General features: G+C 45.8%; 1 protein-coding gene across 9 annotated transcripts in view; it reads left to right on the top strand.

Moving 5' to 3' along the window:
* The window catches only part of PCYT1B (phosphate cytidylyltransferase 1B, choline), a 126,036-nt gene that overhangs the window by 78,708 nt on the left and 25,663 nt on the right, over positions 1-21,665 (top strand). For all 9 annotated transcript variants that reach the window (XR_007148907.1, XM_047843662.1, XM_047843663.1 and 6 more), the window contains 3 exons: positions 1,447-1,525; positions 13,623-13,765; positions 16,448-16,636. Coding sequence is in view for 8 of the 9 variants with exons in the window: in XM_047843662.1 (XP_047699618.1) it covers positions 1,447-1,525; positions 13,623-13,765; positions 16,448-16,636 (411 nt within the window). In the remaining variant the exon portion in view is untranslated. The remainder of the gene's footprint in view (positions 1-1,446; positions 1,526-13,622; positions 13,766-16,447; positions 16,637-21,665) is intronic.

Here is a 21,665-nt window from a genome sequence, read left to right as displayed (position 1 = left end):
CTCTAGCAGGTAAAGGCCACGGGTGCTACTAAGCTTCCTACGGGACGCCCCTCAAAAAACTGTCCACCTCAAAACGTTGCAGACACCAAGGTTGGGAAATCGTGGTTTCATCCTTACAGCCAACCTAAGAGTTACCTAGCTAGGAAGCGGCGGCACAGGCAGATCAGACTGCTGTTCTAAACTGCGCCTCGAGGGGCTTGGACAGCCAGGCAACAGGTTTTCACCGGGTGGAGCAGGAAACAGGGAGCCAGTGAAGATGAGCAGGAAAAAGAATGACACAAAGAAAACTGTTTCCCAAGGAAGTGCCCCACCCCCAGCGTGTCACGGAGGGATGGCTTGGAAGGGAGAGAGCCTGCGGTGAGGAAGGTCAGGTGTAGGTTGGTATCAGTAACCCAGGTGACAGGGCCCCGGATTGGGTGTAGTAGCTGCGGGGAGGACGTGATGGGTGCACACGCGTGCATGTACATTCGCATGTGCGCACAGACACGCGCACGCACCCCCGTGGATCTTGCGACCTATGTGTCACGGAGACTGAAGGATGTAGGGGAAGAAGGCCAACTCTGAGGTGTTTGGGGCCTAGGTAAACTGGGAAAATGGAGGTGCCACTGCAAGGGGACACTAGCTTTCAGGCGGAATTAAATTTCAAATCGCTTGATTTTAAAGTGACAGCAGAGGGCAGTGAAATAGAAAAGGGTGACTTCAGGCAGATCTGACAAGTCTTCTACCGGCAGCAGCCTTATGTCCCAACGGAAATAGTAGCATGTGCCCCACCTGCCTAACAAGGTGGTCAGGAAGATCAAATAAGAAAAGAGGTGTGAATTCATTTTCCCCACATAAAACACGACTCAAGCGTGAAGGCCTATTCCTATCGATGAGACAGGAAATGGAGGTTTTTTGGGTCCCTCATCATAGCAGGGGTGAGGAAAATCTGAACAACGAATAGATTCTCTAAGGAGAAAGCTTAAAGGCAGATGGACAGAAGGGCAACAAAACCTCCTGTCAGAGGAGAGAGAAAGAGGGACCAGTAGAGGAGACAAACCGACCTCGTTTGCTTTATTTCCTGGAAAAGGAGACATTTGGCAGTCAGGACCTTTCAGTCGAGGATTCAAATCCCCATTATAAACTGCTTATTTCAACTGCTTTATTACGAATGCTTGATCTCAAAAAGACATGTGCAGAGGCACCTGGGTGGCTCAGTCAGTTAAGCATCCGACTTCGGCTCAGGTCATGATCTCGCGGTCCGTGAGTTCGAGCCCCGCGTCGGGCTCTGGGCTGACAGCTCGGAGCCTGGAGCCTGCTTTGGGTTCTGTCTCTCCCTCTCTCTCTGCCCTTCCTCCGCTCACGCTCTGTCTTTCAAAAATAAAAGTTAAAAAAAAAAGGCATGTGCAAATCACAGACATGCACATCCATCCTAGTGGTGACATCACTCTTCTCTGTCTCCAACAGATTGACTTTGTGGCCCATGATGACATTCCCTACTCTTCTGCCGGCTCTGACGATGTTTACAAGCATATCAAAGAAGCCGGTGAGTTCCCCTATGCACACCTGTCCACTGCATTATGACCTTGAGGTTTAAACAGAGACATCTGCCCTGGGCTTGCAGCACATACATGGGAGGCACCGGAATTTCACATGTCTGCCAAGTAGCCTCTACAAGCTTCTGCTGACATGTGCTAAGGCTCAGTTGGAGGACAGACACCATTTAGGTATTTATACAAGAATTAACTGGAGCACCGAAGTACTCAACTTCTAGTTTGAGGCTCAGTTTTAGGGTTCGTCAGACTGAAACCATAGGACCCTATTGTTTAGAGGGCATTTTCCTCATTCACATTTAAGTCTCCACAATGAAATGATTTTATACTTACAAGAGCGTTCCTTCCAGAAGAAGACAGATAACTGGGGAATTAACAATTTGGACTCCTTGTCTCCAAAGTCAGTCCTGCCTTATGTCATCCTATCACATCACAGTAATGTCCTCAGGTACCACAGGCAGAGGGGAAAAAAAGAATGCGTAAATATTTGAGAAATCAGGTAGAGTATTTCCTTCCCCAAACTGTTAAGCAGTGTCATGGAGGGCAGACACAGTGCCTGCACTTTGGAAGTTGTCCCAGTTGTCACTAAGCATTTCTTTTAAACTCAGAGACTCTAGTCTGCCCCAGGGAGTTATTAGGGGGCTGGAGAGAGGCCGGTTTCCGTCCGTTGCAGATTCGCTGGGGTTCATTCCTTCGTCACCTTCTCTGTTCCTTTTCCTTTGGTGCTAAGGACTTGAGGGAAATCACTGTTGGGGCATCGTAACAGGTCTGTGGTTTCTAGCCTCAGCGGGATTGTCGATGTTCCTTGATAACATTTACCCGCTTCCTGCCCCGACTGACCTGCAACTCCTCGCCTCTTCACCTCCTGTCCTGCATCCTGAGGAAAAGGGGTATGTTTTGTGTCCCAGGCTGACGTCTTTATCTGCACCAGCCTTCTCCCTTCCGTGGAGCCTGTTTCATTCATTCTTCCTCTCTTTGCCATGCAGGGTTTTCACTCTCTAGTAGTTTCGTCTCAGCTTACAATCTTTGAAAGTCTGTAAGAACTTCAAACAAATAAATCAAACAAGAACAAATAAAACAAATCACATCCTTCTTCTGCCCTCCCTCTCCCTCCATCTCCAGTCACATCCTGGGTCGGTAGTCCCTTCCTGGCAACCTGCAGGTGCTCTCCCGGTCATTCCCAGATGCCTGCGCTCTCACTGACGTTCCATCCTTCCTCACTTTGGTCATGACCTTTGGACCACCAAATCCAGTGGCCTCGACTCTGTCCTCTGGACATAACAACCCTGCTGACTCCTCTCCTCACGTGGGTGCTCTTGTCCTCTTCTTCTGGGACACTTGTGGGACCTTCTAATTTCCTTCAGTCTCTCTGACTGCTCCTGGGTTTTGTTACTGGGTTTCGGTCTCTTGGCCCTGCCCAGCCTCTGCATCTTGCCAGCCTGGGCTCTGCACTGCCTTGCTCAGACCCTAAACTCCAGGCACACGGAGCCCGTCCTCGTGCCCAGACACACCCCTACTTAGTGCCTTGGCATGCCCTCGCTCTGAGCGCCTATGCCTACTCCGTGCCCCATTGAGGACCTAGCGCTTGACATGCCCTGTCTCCCTGGGGCATGATTCAGCAGCAGTACCCTCCTGCTACCTTCCTTGGACACTCTTGGCAAATGGACCTTCTTTTCAGCTCCTTTCTGGTGGCATCCTGATAGTTTCTCTCTCTCTCTCTGTCTCTGTCTCTCTGTCCCCCCTCCTCCTCCCCCCTCCCTCTCTCTGTCCCCTTACCTCCCTCTCTTCCTCCCACTCTTCCTCTCTCCCCTTCTCCCCCTCTCTCCCTCCCTCCCTCCCTCCCTCCCTCCCTCCCTCCAGGTGCGTGTGGGTATCTCTGCCTAGAATGAGGTGCCATGGTCTGTGCTGTGTCTCATCCATCTTCACATCCCCCCATAGTCCCTGGTACATTTGTAGTGCTCGTTCAATACTGGCTAAGCAACAGGGTGCTTTCTCAAAAAAGTTTTATTTATTTAAGTAATCTCTACACCCGGCATGGGGCTTGAACCCACGACCCCAAGATCAGGAGTCGCACGCTCCTCTGACTGAGCCGGCCAGGCACTCCAGCAAGAGGGTGTTTTTAATGGAGTATGATGGGGAGTTGGCTAAGATGGACGTCTTCTGCTGGCAAGAGCTCTTCCCACTACACAGGGCGTAGGGCCATTTACCTACATAATTTGGGCACGTACTCTATCTTGTGGAGTTTTTCAAATTACTTAGATTAAGGGGTGATTTGGGGCTGAATTTTATCAGCCTTTGCATCTAATTTGTTTGCTTTCCATTGGTATCATGGCCACTGAGTCCCTCACCCGTTTATTGAAGGGAGATGCCGACTATATGCACTAAATTACTCTGAACCACCAAAGGCTCACAGCCCAACAAAATCTCAGAGAAAGATGGAAGGGTTTGCCATGTGACTTGTTGCAAAAATGACTATGATCTGAATGAAATAGCTTTAAAATTATATCTGTGGATTTGCATTTTTCTTGCTCTGTCTTATAAAAGGCAAGGGAATATAAATCACAAATAATAGGTGCTTTTGGGGGCAGATGTGTAATGGAAAAATAGTCTCTGCTATGCACTCACCCCCCAACACTTAGTGTTTTCCTGAGCTGACGTTTTCAGTCGGTGTCACAGGGTTTCTGGTAATCACCTAAGAATTAAAATAGTCATTGCTAGGACTTTTTAAATACCCAGTCTCCCCAGATTCTATCCATTTGGATTATTTTAAAAGACAGACGGGGCAAAGGTAATTACTTGTACCCTCTTATAGGGTCACATGGTTTTTCTGACCTTAAAAATGGAGATGTCCCCGGTGGAAGGAGGCAGGATAGTGGCCTGAATTATGTAAGTTCTCTGTCCACCTTCCATCACCTGACTGCCTTCCATTAATCTCCCATAAGGCTACCGCTGCCTGAGAAACTTGGAGCAAGGAAGAGTTTGAGGAAAGGATGGGTTGGAATTGGTATTTTAACTAGAGTTAGGTGTGGAAGTAGATTATTAATGGCTTGGTTTGTTGTCTGCTGTTTGGCTTTCCATCATACCTCTCCTCTCTGGGCACTGTAAGTGTGTCCAAGCATACCTTCCTACATACGTGAAACCATTATCTGGCACGTCCGGCCCCCTGCTCTTGTGAGTTAGCATTTGCTTTACTGGGAGATTTCAAGAAGTGTGATATACCCATTATACTTGAGCTGTCCCCATCACAGCCGTCTTCCCCTCTTCCTGGGAACCACTGGCACTCCACCCACATTGGCCCCACCGTCCCTTACTTTCAGCCCACCGCCACTAAAGCCTTTTCCTGGTACATATGGACCTTCGGACTCTTGAGGTAGGATGGGCTCCTGAGGGTTACAAACCCAGTCTCCTAGCCCCTCCTTGGCATCACTGCCACTTCCTGATAGAACTGGGACTTCTCCATCTCCCGTGATGGGGGACCTCCTACCTCCCAAGGCAGCCCACTCCATCTTTGGATCATTTGGACTCTCATTGGTGAAACCATGAATTCCCTGAGTGCGTCCACAAGCCAGGAATTGTTGGAGGGGAAATGGTATGCAAATACGAATAAGACCTAGTTCTCACCCGTGGGAGATGGCAGAGACAGAATAATTACCTCAAAATATTAGAAGCCTGTGGAGGGGTGTGTGCTGTAGGCCGGGGATGCATGTCCGAAGGTGGGAGCTTATGAAGCATAGCGCATTTGGAGAAAATCAAATGTTCATGCAGTATAGGGTGTGTAGAGGTGAGAGCAGAGATGGCGATTGGCAGGATGGGGTAGTGTGGATTTAATTCTATATGTCACATGGAGCCAGGTGCCATTCCGAGTCAGGGAAGTGCCATGAACACTCTTGTGGGGGTCTCTTGTGGGGGAAGGATCAACCAGGTAGGAGGACAGGAGTCATTTCTGCAGCTGAACCTACTCAGGAGCTCCCATGTCCCCAGATGACAGGGAATAACACCCTGGACATTTACAGTACTCGACACTGTGCTAGGTCTGCACTGGGACTGTGTAGAGTCAGCTTTTGGCCTTTTTCTCCTGGGGTGATCTCTGTTCCTGGGCCCTATGTGTTGGCCTGGCATGGGGTAGGGAACTGGTTCTTGCTTATCTTTCATTGTATGGTATCGGACCTGCTCAGCCATCATCTGTGGTGACGAAGCCCCCCATCATAGCCTTCTGACATCCAGCCACCTCTCCATTTGGCCTGTCCTTGCCACAGCCTCTGCTACAGGATCCCATCCCTATGCTCTGGGTGTGCCGCCCAGCAGTCATGCAGATTTTAAATCTCCGCTACCTTCAGTGTTTCTCCAGAGGGCCCCTGGGAACTTTACAAATGTCTTCCCTAATCTACTGGACAGCTGTGGGAGGGGCCATGTCAGTCCTGCCTGACGCGCCCATGTAAGGAATGCTCTACTGAGGCCTCCCCATGTTGGCATGGGGTCTCTGGGAGACCATTTTCTCCCAGAGTTCCTGAAGGTGAATGGGGTACCAGCCCCTCTGGTCTGGGCTGTCTAATGGGTTCACTTGCCTGTCCCTGACCCTGGTGGGGGCAAGGGACAGGCCCCACTCACATTTTCTCACTTCCATCCTTCCCCTCTTTATCCCTCTCTGGGTTCTTTCCCCTCGATCTCAGGAGGGGCTTTTCCTCTGCCTGGAGGGTAAGACGCTGCCACGTGGTGAATTGCATGTTTTCCCCACTCCAAGGCTTACAGGAAAACACTCCTCACTCTGAGTCCACTCAGCCTCTGCTTCTTAATAATGAAAGGGGCACTTTCTGGGATTTAGAAAACCTTTTTTTTGTAGTCCTCAAAGCATGGCTCTTTCAAGTGAAAGCCTTACCTTTCAAAACAGTTCTTTTTGAAACGAGCCTTCAAAAGAGCCCTTTTCAGAAGTCAGAAGCTGAACACCTTCTCCTGTATTCTCAGCTGCAGCTTCTTTCCCCTGAGATAATGGAGGTCTCCCTGTCAGTGCCAACAGGACCTCAGGACAGACATCATCCCCAGAAATGAACACGACATTGGATAATATTTCACAAAATTATTCTGTTACCTATAATATACTTAGTCTTCCTGATGGTGTGTTCGTTGGTTCAAACCCTTTTGGGGCCAGCTGGGGAAGCTCCATGCACCCCGCACCAGGGCTGGTAGTCAGGTCTGTGCTGTGTTCTCAGAAAGGCCTCCCCCTGGCGGTGGTCAGGAGCATTGGGCAAGAACAAGAGGCCTGACACTCTCACATGCCAGTCTTGTCTTGTTTATAAGAAGTTCCAAGAAGGAAACCCCATATGTTTCAGACTTGGAAGGCTGCTGAGGAACATGGCAGGGGTAGGAGGGGAGAAGGTGCGGAGAAACTGGCTGATGAATCAGTTGTAAGGAGGTGGGTTATGGCATAGGGAGGTTATTACCTTTTTAAGTCTTTGGAAGATCTGAGCTATGAGCCAGCTACTCCTTCCCTACAATCGCCATGAAGGACCTGGTATAGACCAGAGCTTGTCAAATGTAAATGTGACTACAGATCCCCACAAGATCTCTCTCTGTCCCTCTTTTTTCTTCTTTTTTCTCTTTTCTCTTTCTTCTCTCTCTCTCTCTCTCTCTCCCTCCTCCCCTCTTCTTTCCTCCTTCCTTTCCTTTCTTATTTTCCTCCTTTCTTTTCTTTTCTTTTCTCTTCTCTCCCTCCCTCCCTCCCTTCCTGTACAGTTAACATACAATGTTATATACAATCAGAAAGACCAATACCATATGATTTCACTCATATGTGGAATTTAAGAAACAAAATAGAGGGACATATGGGAAGGTGGGTGAAGAGAAGAGAGGGAAACAAACCACAAGAGATTCTTAATGATAGAGAACAAACTGTGGGTGATGGAGGGAGGTGGGTGGGAGATGAGCTAGATGGGTGATGGGTAGTAAGGAGGGCACTTGTGATGAGCGCTGGGTGTTGTAAGTGATGAATCACAAATTCTACTCCTGAAACCAATACTGCACTGTATGTTAACTAAAATCAAAATTAAAAAAATAGAGTGTTTCAGGTTTACAATATAGCGATTCAATAATTCTGTACATGACTCAGTGCTCATCATCATAAGTGTACTCTTAATCCCCATCACCTGTTTCACCTATCCCCTCACCCACCTCCCCTCTGGTAACTATCAGTTTTCTATAGTTAAGAGTCTATTTCTTGGTTTGTCTGTCTCTCTTTTTCCACCCCCTTGGCTCATTTGTCCGTTTCTTAAATTCCACATATGAGTGAAATCATATGGTATTTGTCTTTCTTTGACTAATTTCGCTTGGCATTATACCCTCTAGATCCATCCATGTCATTGCAAATGGCAAGATTTCATTTTTTTTATAGCTAAGTAGTATCCCATTGTACATATATACCACATCTTCTTTATCCATTCATCTATCAGTGGACACTTAGGTTGCTCTACATCTTGGCTATCGTAAATAATGCTGCAGTAAACATAGGGGTGCGTATATCTTTTTGAATGAGAGTTTTCGTATTTTTTGGGTAAATACCTCGTAGTGCAATTACTGGATCCTAGGGTAATTGTGTTTTTAATTTTTTGAGGAACCTCCATAGCCTTTTTCACAGTGGCTGCCCCAGTTTGCATTCCTACCAACAGTGCATGAGGGTTCCTTTTCCTCCACATCCTTACCAACATTTGTTGTTTCATGTGTATTTGATTTTAGCCATTCTGACAGATGTGAGGTGGTGTCTTATTATGGTTTTGATATGCATTTCCCTGGTAATGAGTGATGCTGCATATCTTTTCACATGCCTTCATGTCTTCTGCCCATTTTTAATTGGATTATTTATTTTTTGGTGTTGAGTTGTATAAGTTCTTTATATGTTTTGGATACTAACCCCTAATGGGATAGGTCATTTACAAATATCTGCTCCCAATCAGTAGGTTGTCCTTTTGTTTTGTTGGTTTGTTTCCTTTGCTGTGCAGAACCTTTGTAATACACCCAATAGTTTTCTTTTGCTTTTGTTTTCCTTGCCTTAGGAGACATTCTGACAGATCTTTTTAAATGCAGATTTGGATTCAGTAGGTCTAGCAGGACCTAAGATCCCCATTTCTTTTTTTTTTTAATGTTTATTTTTGAGAGAGAGAGACCGAGTGTGAGCGGAGGAGGGGCAGAGAGAGAGAGAGAGAGAGAATCAGAAGCAGGCGCCAGGCTCTGAGCTGTCAGCACAGAGCCCGACACAGGACTCAAACCTACACAACATGAGATCATGACATGAGCTGAAGCCAGACACCCAGTTGACTGAGCCACCCAGGTGCCGCTAAGATCCCCATTTCTTTTTTATTTATTAAAAAAACTTTTTTAATGTTTACTTTTGAGAGAGAATGTGAGCGGGGGAGGGGCAGAGAAAGGGAGACACAGAATCCAAAGCAGGCTCCAGGATCTGAGCTATCAGCTATCAGTGCAGGTCTCCAACTCACGAACCATGAGATCATGACCTGAGCTGAAGCTGGACGATTAACCGACTGAGCCACCCAGGTGCCCTAAGATCCCCATTTCTAACGAGCTCCCAGGTTGGTAGATACAGTAAGTCCATAGACCTCACTCAGAGTAGCAAGAATCTGGACCAGGTATCTGGTTCACCCAGGGTTACTTCCAGGGTGAATTGAATCAACATTTCCTGGGGTGATAGCTTCTCACCTATGTTGGAGAGTGAAAACATGCATTTGGTCGTGGTTTCATTTCTTGGTGAGTAGCCTCTAGTGAGCTAAGAAAAAGTTGCATTCCTGATTTTAGGGCATAGGAACAGGCCCAATAATTTCCTGACTCAAAGCAATGGAGCACCCTATTGTTGCATAACAAATTAGGAGCCACTTTATTTTGCTCGTGATTTCGTAGGGCAGAATTTCAGCCAGGGCTTGGCTGGGTGGTTCTTGCTTGGGGTCTCTCCAATGGTTGTACTCCGCTGTGGGCTGGGGCTGTAGTCATCTGAAGGCCCACTTGGGCTGGAGGTCCCAGGTGGTGCTCTTGTATGGCTGGCAGTGGGTGGTCTTTTGTCAGCAAGGAGCTCAGCTGGGGTTGACACTGTAGCGCCTACCTGTGGCCTCTCTGTGTTGCATGGGCTTCTCAAAAGCATGGTGGCTGGGTTCCAAGAATGTGCGTCCTAAGAGGAAGCATTTGGAGAGTTAGCAATCTCGACAGAAGCCTCAAGGCTTCTTTGGCCCTGGCCTTGGAGGTCAGCCAGCGTCACTTCTACCACATTCTCTTGGTTACAAGCAAGTCACTCAGGCCAGCTCAGATTCCAGGGGAAGGGGACTGTGCCCATATTTAATCTACCCTAATTCCCATCTTCGCATTGAGTAGTCAGGTGGTATTCTACTTGGCCTGGGAGCACGGGCATAAGACTCTGCGTGACTTGACGTACGCCCAGGGCCATTGATCTGTTCTGCCGATTCCTCACCAAGGGAGAGCCGTAGGAAAGAAGGCCCGAGTATTCACGGTGAGGGAAAGATGCTCGGAAATGGCCCAGGCATCCGCATGTGGCGTTTGCATTCTAATTGAGGTCTATTTTGAAAGGCAAAAGTCACTTTAAATGAAGCCAGAGATATAGAGGGCATGAATTAAACTTTACAGCACTCTGCTTTGCTTGTCGGAACTACATGTCAAAACCCTCCAGCAAAGCTGGATGAAAGGATGGAGCTTAAGTGAAGTAGGCTGTCAGGTCCACGGTCCTCATCATCCTGCTAATATTGCCTACTACTGTCGAAAGTTTCCTTCATGAACATGTGCTTGGCTGCTTCTTAAAATAGCTCCATAACCAAACACTGCAATTCGGGAAAGCACGATAAAAAAGGTTCTCTGATCATGCTCATTACTGAATATTTTTAGCAGAGCACTAATTAGGATTTGGAGGAAGCTGGGTGCCTCATTATGTCAGCAGAGGGCTTGGCTTCTTTCAGAGACGTACCTCCCCACCAGCCAAAGCAAGTCTGTCCCCGCCCTAAACCTTCGGTAACTCAGCCACAGAGACCTCGCTCTGTGGCTTCACAGAAAGGGTGAGCTCATGTCACCAGTGTCTCATTGACTTGCTAAAATCTACTAGTAACTAGAAATCTTCTTAACATGTCACCAGGCAGCAGGGGTGTGGGAAAAGCATCTGCCTGCTGACAGATGGGACATAGCGCTCCCCAGAAAGCTCCCTGCTCCGCCCACCAAGGTGGGGATGTTGTCTTGGCCCCCCAGCTTGGGACCACTCAGTGCTCCCCGCCCACCAGAGCCCCCTGCGCAGCTGGTCACTTGGGTGCTATTTATATTCATGTGTTTGGATGTTTGTGTCCTCTGCCTTCCATTGGTTTTCTGCGTTGGAGTCCTTATTCTCAGAAAGTGATAAAAGAAGTTTTGGGCGTAGTAGTAAACCCCAGCTCTGTCTTTGAGCCACAGAATATTAGAAGCCCGGTGCTTTGTCTCAAACGTCAGCAGTGCCAGCCTGCTGCTGATACTGTGAATGTACACATGATATCAAAAGAGAGCTCAAAGAGACACCTTAGGAGGGGCCAGAAGACTGAAAAGTTCATCAGTGTCAATAGAATCAAAGAGAACTGGATTTGGAAAGGCACTCAGAGATCAATGTTCATCTAGTCAGCTCTTCAGCAAATATTCTTACAGTGCCTGCTTGTCACTCAGTGCTGAGAATATAGAGGAGATTAAGACAGGAGTTCTTTCCCTCATGTAGCTTGTTGTCAAGTAGGGAAGGCAGTTATAGAATAAGCTGTTTTCTACAGACTTTGGAATATGTGAAGGGAGAGAAAGAAAGCCTGAAGAGCCAGTCTGGGGGTTAAGAGATTGCTTCGAGGAAGTGACGCTAACGGTGAAACCCAGGGGATGACAGGGGGTCAGCTGAGTAGAGAGCACGTGTGTGGCAGAGTGAGGGGATGGGGCCAGCCCTCTCAGGACACCAAAGCCCAGTGTCGGGGGGCTCAGGCAGGTCTACTTTGTCACACAGCTCTACAGAATCCAGTGAGAATGGTGCCCCCTATTGGCAGTGTAGTCCAGGGGCCTTGGCTCAGACAATGAAGTGGGGGAGAGGGTCTGAGATGGGACTGGAGAGCATGGCGGGGAGCAGAGATAAAGGAAACTGGCACAGAGCCAGGGTAAGGGTTTAGAGGTGATTACTCAGGACTCTAGAAAGCCACCGAAGGCTGTTGGGCTGCCGCCTGGTATGTGTTTTGGAAGGCTGCTCTGTGGCTCTTGCCATGTGACAAGTGGATTGAGGGCACCAAAAATGACATCGCTGGAGACTGGTTTTGAGGCTCTTGCTGTAATCTTTGAACTAGATGGTGTTAGATTGGTTTAGATAATGGTGAAGAAAAGTGGGTGAGTCAGAGAGCTTTTTAGGAGGTAGGTTGGTGCCTGGAAGGAGACGGATTGGACGTAGTTGAGTGAGGGAGAGGGAGGTGGCGCAGATGATCCCAAGGCCATCTTGTCCGGCTGCCTCACTTCTCAGTTTTGGACACTGAGGTTAAGTAACTTGCCTTCTGAGGTGTGAGTCTGGCCCAAGTCTCCAAACTGAGAACCCAGTACCCTTGTCCCCAGGCCCTGTCCATCATGCTGTCCCACCCCTGAGATCTCTGAGTGGCCCTAATCACACTGGGGAGAAATATCTTAATTGCCAACATGTTTCAGTTGACAACACAAGTGTGAATATAAACCACATTCTTGTCTCGATAACATTTGTGACCTCTTGATGGGCCTGTATTTGTTCACCCAAATAGATCTCTGAGGACATTGAAGAAAGTCTCCTAGAACTTGGCATTCTCTGTGCTTATTTTTACTCAGTCCCATGTGTTCTAAATGAAAGAGTCTTGAGTAGTGAAACCACCAAGCAGAGTAGACTCTTCTTGTTTTTTTAATTTTTTTTAATGTTTGTTTATTTTTGAGAGAGAGAGAGAGAGAGAGAACGAGAACAAGTGGGGGAGGGACAGAGAGAGAGGGAGACACAGAATCTGAAGCTGGATCCAGGCTCTGAGCTGTCTGTACACAACCTGACGCGGGGCTCGAACTCATGAACCGTGAGATCATGAACTGAGCCAAAGTCGGATGCTCAACCGACTGAGCCACCCAGGCACCCCCAGAGTAGACTGTTCTTAGGGAGATAAAGTCATCTAGCATCCCAAGGACATGTCTTCAAATCAGAGACAACAAAATAGTACACTTTTTCATCTTTTCCTCAGTCTGATGAGATGCAGACTTCCTTAGGGAAGAAAGGAAGTTGGGCCACGATCTAATTCATTGGCTCAATTGTTAGGCTCTATTCACTTACTCGTTTCATTTGCATTTATCCAGCACCTTCCATGTGCCAGGAATGGGCACTGAGCTGAGGGCTGATAATGCAGAGATAGTCGAGGCATAGTCTCTACTTTCACAATGTTCCCCTTTTGACAAGGAGGCAGGTATTTAAAATAGTTGTGTTGAGGGGCGCCTGGGTGGCTCAGTCGGTTAAGCGTCCGACTTCAGCTCAGGTCACGATCTCGCAGTCCGTGAGTTCGAGCCCCGCGTCAGGCTCTGGGCTGACGGCTCAGAGCCTGGAGCCTGCTTCCGATTCTGTGTCTTCCTCTCTCTCTGCCCCTCCCCCGTTCATTCTCTGTCTCTCTCTGTCCCAAAAATAAATAAACGTTGAAAAAAATTAAAATAGTTGTGTTGATGGAAGCCACATTTGTATCCTAGAGGTTGTGGATTCTACTCAGTGATGGCAGGAAAGGCTTCCCAGGGGCACAACCTTGAAGCTGGACCCCACAGACTAAGGAGAAGCACCGTGGCTGGTGCGAGCGGGGAAGGGGATCCAAGGCTTGGTATGAGTCAATGCCAGGTGCGTGCCCGCTGCCTCCAGGGAGCAGGTCCGGGGGGCCGAGCATGCAGTGTTGTGGCGGGAGGAAGTGTACGGAACCGGGTGTGGAACAGCCACCTGGGGCCACGTGTGAAAGCCTCCCTCACACACCCAGGAGCTGCAACTCTGTCCCGGAAAAGAGAGCTAGTAAAGAAAACAGGTCTTACTTTTTTCTTTTTATCTCCTCTTTACTATTTGAACAGGAATGTTTGTTCCAACACAGAGAACGGAAGGCATCTCAACATCAGACATTATCACCAGAATTGTCCGTGACTATGATGTTTATGCCCGACGCAACCTCCAGAGAGGGTACACAGCCAAGGAACTAAATGTCAGCTTTATAAATGTAAGTGTGCCGCCCGGTATCCTGTGACAACCGTCATGTCACACAAGCACTGCCACCATTTGTTGGATGTCTACTATATGCCATACAGCGTTCTTTTCTAAAAAGTTTTTATTTAAATTCCAGTGCCACTGTCTTCCTGATGTTTTATATTCATTGTCTTGGTTCAGTCTGCACAACGACCCAATGATGTATTATCCCCGTTTTACAGATGGAGAAACCACTGTCCAAAGGGCTAACCTAAGTCAGCCAAAGCACGCGGTAGCGAGCTCCACATTTTATAAAGGAGTTACCTCCCTTCCCCTTGCTCCAAGCTGCCTCTTCTACTGTTCTCAGACTTGCGGGAAGGGTTTCTGGGAGATGGGCCCTCGGGAAAGGCAAGTGTTGTCTTCCCCTCAAAGGGAAGAAAGGAAGGCAAAGGCAATGAAAAGCGAAACCAGAGGCAATGAATTTAAAATTTTCATTTTATTAAGGCCTTACAGATGCTCATTAGAAACCTTAACAGCCATCATCATCATCATCATCATCATCACTGTCCAGAGAAATTACAGCTGGTTAAATAAAGCCTAATGTCTTTGGCTTCCTTTTGTATTTGTGCCGTATTGTTCCCACAGAGCTGCTGTTAGTTTAATAACAGAGCAACTGTTAAAACAACTTGAAAACAACTAAAACAGGCTGTTAAAAAGCAAAGAGGGCCGGTCCAGTTGCTAAAGGTGATGTGAGTGCATCTGGACAACTCTATTTGCCCAGACTCTGAGGAGGTGACGACGTTGATTGAAACAAGAAGTCTTCCCCCATACTGAATTTTAACAACCCCCCCCAGAGGCGTTGTATTTTCAAGAGTGATTTTTCTACAAAAGTAGAGGCTTACAGTGATGTGCAGCCGTATGTGTCCGGCAGCTTACACAAGTCGATCATTGGGACCTTCCAGATGAGGAGGGGTTTGTTAATTGTTGATCCGTGCTTACTATTTGTGCTCACGAAGCAGGGGGCGTTGGGAGCCTAGACTGTGGCTTCACACGAGTCGGGCAACAAAATAGAAAATGTCGGGTTCAAGTGGTACCAGAGCAAGTGGCTGAAAAGAATTCTGTCGAAGTGATCATTTGGTATCTTTCAGAGAATAAAGCCCTGGTTATTTCAATAAATTAAACTGCCTGTTCTTTTAAATTGAATCCAGTCAGCCATCCAAGCATGCCAAACCGTTTCCAAAAGTCATTGCTCATTCTCTTCCAACAGCCTTTAGATAAGCCACTTAGCTCAAGGAACCGTGTAGTCGCTGTGGATGCACTCATGGCCTTGCTGTGACAGCAAGCCTGGCTGCAGCTCAGAGGGAAAATCAAATGTGCTCGATGGCATGTAGATGAATCAGAGAACCTCAGAGGTGGCAGGAAGCTGAGAGGGGCCGGTCACCCAGTTCGAGTTTCTGCATTGAGACTGGAGTAAAGCTGAGCTCAGAGGGGACCTGGCCAAGGTCCCTCAAGCAGAGTAGAGGTGGAGGCAGGGGCAGCCTCCCGCTTCGCGGCACCCATTCCTTCCGTCCCGTGCCGCCCGAGAGCTGTATGTAACGCTCCTGTAGTATGTGTAGCCAAGTGACAGCACATACCTAGCTCACATCCTACCCCAAGGCTACAGTAAGCTTTAGTCCGGGAATCCTGACCTAGTTGTGCAATATTCCAAGTGTCCCCAAGAATTCCGAGATAGGAACGTTAGTCCCATGTAGTGAAGAAAAAACTTGATTGCCCCTCAGGGAGAAAATATGTCATGACTTCATGGAGGGGAAGACCCTTCGTCTCATGTTATTTTCATGGTTTTGATACTCTCGTCGGGTAACACGATTAAATGCTTATGCTGCTTAATTGTAATCCAACAGCCAACACATACTAAATTTTTACTAAATACCAGGCTTTGTGCCAAACACTTTATGTGCATAATCTTATCTAATTGTTACAGCAACTCGATGAGGATAGAGATGAAAATTACCCCCACTTAACAGATGAGGCAACCGAGGTTTAGAGGTGACCTCTGACCTGCCCAACATACAGGGCCTTTCAGGCACATAGGTATAGCATTGTTGCATTAAGGCTATAAGAAGAACAAAGTCTCAATCCAGAGAAACTATCAGAACAAAAGCCTTCTTCGTCACCAAGGAAATGGATGCAGTTCAATTAGCTTCATGAAAAATGTCATTACAATGAACATTTTAGTGCAACACATGGGTTTTAAGTCCCAGTCAGTTGCCTATTTATTCCAAACAGTACTGGTTTTAATAGTGTCCCAGTAAAACAGAATTCAGGCAGCCTGTGAGTGACCATTCTATGTACAATTCGTGCTTTTGTCTAAATCCCAGGAAAATTTGGGGGGGTGTTTGCCCAATATCTACCTGTAGTAAGCAACACACACATATTTTTGGTTCTTACATAAGCGACTTCAACTCTGACGTTTACAAGACAGGGAATATTAAAATCACTTGTATTTCATTTCACATAGCCAAGTAGACTAATGACAAATGACTTTTCTTACAAGAGATGTGCCTTCCCATCAATCTAGCCCTTGGAAATAGCAACATCCTGACTCTTTAGGTTAAGAACAAACATGAGTTGAAATAAAAAGACCATTAATGTGAATGACTGGTCTCTCTCATGCCCTTTTGGCTAAATCACTCTTTCCCCTTTAATTTTTGACCAGGAGAAGAAGTACCGCTTCCAAAACCAGGTAGACAAGATGAAGGAAAAGGTCAAGAACGTGGAGGAAAGATCAAAAGAATTTGTCAACAGAGTAGAAGAAAAAAGTCATGATCTAATTCAAAAGTGGGAAGAGAAATCAAGGGAATTCATTGGCAACTTCCTGGAGCTGTTTGGGCCTGACGGTGCATGGGTATGTAATTATTTCTCTTCCCTTTCATGGAACCACTCAAGGGTGTCCCTTATCTCAGTCCAATTTGGGCATCAGCCCAAGTGGCTTCAGGTCTACATCATTTCTTTATTTAGGTTCTGCTTTATCCCTCAATTTGGCACCCCATAGCACCCAAAACCAGTTTTGGTCTCTGTTTCTATTTCTTGTTCAGACCTTGAAGCCATTTGGTAATTGTTTCACATCTGTTGCTGCAGAGGTTGGTTCTCTAGCTCATCGTGGTCTCTCAGTTGGAAATGAGGCAAAGCTTAGGGGTCAGAGTCAAGTGGGTCAGTGGTGGCATGGAATTTGTGTTGTGAGACAAAGCTAATGGGCTCTTGGATCACCCTGGGGAGGAAGGTCAAAAGAAACCTAGCAGCATCCGTCACCTTTTTTGGTCAGGAACCCTGCTCTTCCATCGGCCATAAGAGAAGAGGTAGGATTTTGCTCTGCGTCTGCACTGTCATGCCCTGATTTTCCCGTCGTTTCATGGCATGTATGTGTCGGGAGAAAGTTTTAGGGGACTGAGACCATGATCTCAATCTTAAAACAGAGAAAGTGCAGAGAGTCTTGTCGAAATTCTACACACAATTCTGGGGGAACACTATGAAAAGGGAAAAGAAAATTCTGGAAACTACCTTGTATTCCACTGGTATTTCTCTTGTGCATGTACTTAGAGGTGAAGAACCAGTATTGTCAGCAGCGTTAATGGGGGTTCCATGAAAGAGATCTTTCAAAGCCAACCTTCGTTTTTAAAACAAAGAGAAGTGATTCCATTTGATTTCCTTGATTTTAAGTAGCCTAGATTTCCTATTATGACATGAGAAGTCTCTAACAAAATCCACTTCAGCTTAATTATTTTATTGATGGGTTGTCACTGCTGCCTCTGTGCTCATTTGCGCTGGTTCATTATAGGATTATCTAAACGTAAAACACTCAATTAGTAATAGAAAAAGAAGAACGTTTGAGAAGGTGGAAGAGATGCTTTGCCTGAAGACTAGTGGCCTCTGCATGATTATAGACGTGGGTGTTGTGCGCCAATCGGGTCCCAGTGGCAGAGTCTGAGAGGGGCAGAGGGTTTGCAAGGGGCTGCTTGAGATTTCGAGGACTTCTAGAAAGAGCTAGTAACAGTGGAGGAGCCCAGTGCTGGGTTCCTTTTCACTTCCCCTGGGCCTGTTCAAGTTTTCAGCTCAAATCAGTTTAATTTACGGGCCATGTATCCACGTCCTTGTGTATGCACAGGGCTAGGGAAGAACATGAAAACAAAGTGCAGAACCTGTTCTCTGGGATTCCATGGGATCTCTAACATCCGGTCTAAAAGTTCCATGAGTTTAGTGTGTACCCTAATAGTTCACTATCCACAACTCATTTCCAGGGGGTGGACACACCGCTGGTGGTGTTTTGTTTTGAATGAAACCAGGTGGGTATTCATTTGCTTACAGAGATTCAGAAATGTGTCACTGTGGAGGAGCCCTGGTGTCGTAACTCAAGGGGGTGGCTATTTTCTCCACCTGGAGTGAGCCTCGGCAAGGAAGGAATAGAATTTCATAGCAACTTGGTAGATCTTAGTCCTTTTGGGCTCCCAGTGAAGGTGAAATCATAACGGGAATTGTCCTAGAGGAGTCTGGTGACAGCACGCCACGGTGATTTTTAAGAAATGAAATCCAGCTTTGAGTCTAGAGGTTTTTCTTTTTAAAACTTGCTATTAGTGTCAAAACTGTTATTAACATTAATTTACCATATCAGCCAGACTTAGACATTGCTTTTTTTCTGTTGACATTAAAAGTACAGGAATAGTTACAAGGATGTTAAACGCCAAGATAAGTAATTTGCTTTTCATGAATATGCTATTATTATAATAATTCTTTATTTGTGGGTTTGGGACTGGAACTCATTTCTTAAAATAGAGGATGTGTATTACCTGCAAATATGGTACTGTTACAAATAACCCAAACTTAGAAAAGCACGAAATAGAAGGATTTAAAGTACAAAATTCGGCACAACAGAATTGGTGTGAGGTATAACATGTAGCTTTTTATAGTGGGTATTCCATAAATGTGTGCGGATTTAATGGATGCATGGACCTATACACAGAACCTTCTAGCATCTGCAAAGGAGATGGTGAGGTATAATTCTCCATATTCCTATCTATATTGATATCAATATCATATATATAGATTGATACAGATATATACCCTTAGCCTTTTATTGCTTATGGTGCTCAGTACAGGACTTGGTACCGCTTGGTGTTTGGCTCAAGTTCAGGAGGCAGAATTGGTTTGCTTGGCCTTCAAAAACGTTCTCAAGTTTCTTTCAGGGAGGGCACGAGCTCGCCATTGCCCACCGTTATTCCCTGCTGCCTCCTCTAACCTGACTCGTACATTTTTGCTGCCCACCTGTACCCAGGCAATATTTGTGCTTGTTCCTTATAGTATAGAGTCTTTGATTTTCCTCCAAGTGACCTCATGCTTTCTATTAAGAGCTGTCATAGAAAATCCAAATCCTTCCACATCAGAGTGAGAAGTCGTGGTGAGGACCATGTTGTTACAGTCGAGAAGTCGTATAGCAGGTTAACCCTTTTCCAAAGCCTTTTTCTATCTACTCTACGCATTTTGACTACACAGTAAGGGAGTATCATAGCTGCGTTCTAGATAAATTACAAAGGTCTAGGAAAACTGTGAAACTTTCCTATGGTTTCCCACACATTTGGAGGTACCGGGCTGGAGGCTGGGCCCCAGCCTTTTTTTCCTGGCCGGCACTGTATCGTCCACCATAGGAATGTCCACAGGAAGCAGTCACTTTCGTCCTTCACCCTCCTTTGGTCAGCCTATGGCACTGTGGAGAAACAGATGTACCGAAACCACATTAAGGCTTTGTGACCAAGCCCGTTGCCAAAATGGCACTTTAGGCCAGGTCATCTAGATTCAGGAGAGGTGGTGGTGGCTGCCTTCTTAAGTAAGCAGAAATCATGGTGCCCGTGGTGATGTTATCTATTGGTGAGTAACAAATTACCCCCAAAATTAGTGACTTAAAAAGAACACATATTATTTCACATAGTTTCTGAAAGTCAGGAAGTAGCTTAGCTGCGTGGTTATCATTTAGGGTCTGTCATGAAGTTGCAGTCAGGAGAAAAGCTAGCCTTTTAAGATGTTATAGCTGAAGTGACAATCCATTTATGCCATATTCTTTTTTCCTCTTGCATAGTTTATTTTCAATAAAATAAATCTGTAGATCTTAACCCAAGAGAGCTGTAGATAGAATTCAGAGGGTCAGTGAACTTGAATGAAAAAAAAAATAGTATCTTTATAATTACTAACCTCCACCTACAATACAGCTTTCCCTCCAATTATAAATGTAGGTAACAAATGACAATACTCCCAGCAATACTTGTGGCTTTGTAACCAACCAGTAGAAATAACAGATATTTTAATATCAAATTTTGGGAATTGAAGAGATGTCAAAGTATCCTTTATATACATCATTACTTTGAAATTTTGGTGGTAATTACTATTGGAAATTTATTTTTTTTCAGCCTTCCATTTTATAATTTATGTTTTAATTTACATGTAAGTTAGTTAGCATATAGTGCAACAATGATTTCAGGAGCAGATTCCAGTGATTGATCCCCTATGTATAAAACCCAGTGCTGGGCCCAACAAGTGTTTTCCTTAATGCTCCTTACCCTTTTAGCCCATCCCCCCTCCCACAATCCCCCCAGCAACCCTGTTTGTTCTCTGTATTTAAGAGTCTCTTCTGTTTTGTCCCCCTCACTGTTTTTATATTATTTTTGCTTCCCTTCCCTTAGGTTCATCTGTTTTGTATCTTAAAGTCTTCATATGAGTGAAGTCATAGGATACTTGTCTTTCTCTAATTTTGCTTCGCATAATACTGTCCAGTTGCATCCACGTAGTTGCAAATGGCAAGATTTCATTCTTTTTTTTTTTTGCCGACTTATACTCCATTGTATATATATACCACATCTTTATCCATTCACCTGTCGATGGACATTTGGGCTCTTTCCATACTTTGGCTATTGTGGATAGTTCTGCTGTAAACATTAAGGTGCATGTGCCCCTTCGAAACAGCACACTTGTAGCCCTTGGATAAATACCTAGTAGTGCCATTGCTGGGTTGTAGGGTAGTTTTATTTTTAATTTCTTGAGGAACCTCCATATTGTTTTCCAGAGTGGCTGCACCAGTTTGCATTCCCACCAGCAGTGCAAAAGAGATCCTCTTTATCTGCATCCTTGCCAACATCTGTTGTTGCCTGAGTTGTTCATCTTAACCATTCTGACAGGTGTGAGGTCGTATCTTGTTATGGTTTTCATTTGTATTTTCCTGATGATGAGTGATGTTGAGCATTTTTTTCATGTGTCAGTTGGCCATCTCGATGTCTTCTTTGGAGAAGTGTCTATTCATGTCTTTTGCCCATTTCTTCACTGGATTATTTGTTTTTTGCATGTTGAGTCTGATAAGTTCTTTATAGATTTTGGATACTAACCCTTTATCTGATATGTTGTTTGCAAATATCTTCTCCCATTCTGTCGGTTGTCTTTTAGTTTTGCTGATTGTTTCCTTTGCTGTGCAGAAGATTTTTATCTTGATGAGGTCCCAAGAGTTCATGTTTGCTTTTGTTTCCCTTGCCTCCAGAGACACGTTAAAAAGTTGCTCCACCTGAGGTCAAAGAGGTTTTTGCCTGCTTTCTCCTCGAGGATTTTGACGGCTTCCTGTCTTACATTGAGGTCTTTCATCCATTTTGAGTTTATTTTTGTGTATGGTGTTAAGAACGTGGTCCAGGTTCATTCTTCTGCATGTCGCTGTCCAGTTTTCCCAGCACCATTTTCTGAAGGGACTGTCTTTATTCCACTGGATATTCTTTCCTGCTTTGTCAAAGATTAGTTGGCCACATGTTCTGGGTCCATTTCTGGGTTGTTCATTCTGTTCCATTGATCTGAGTGTCTGTTCTTGTGCCAGTACCATACTGTCTTGATGATTACAGCTTTGTAATACAGCT

The sequence above is a fragment of the Prionailurus viverrinus genome, chromosome X (assembly GCF_022837055.1).
Source record: "Prionailurus viverrinus isolate Anna chromosome X, UM_Priviv_1.0, whole genome shotgun sequence".
NCBI classification, from domain to species: Eukaryota; Metazoa; Chordata; class Mammalia; order Carnivora; family Felidae; genus Prionailurus; species Prionailurus viverrinus.
Note: the sequence above shows the minus strand (reverse complement) of the source record. Positions and strands in the feature narration are given on the sequence as shown.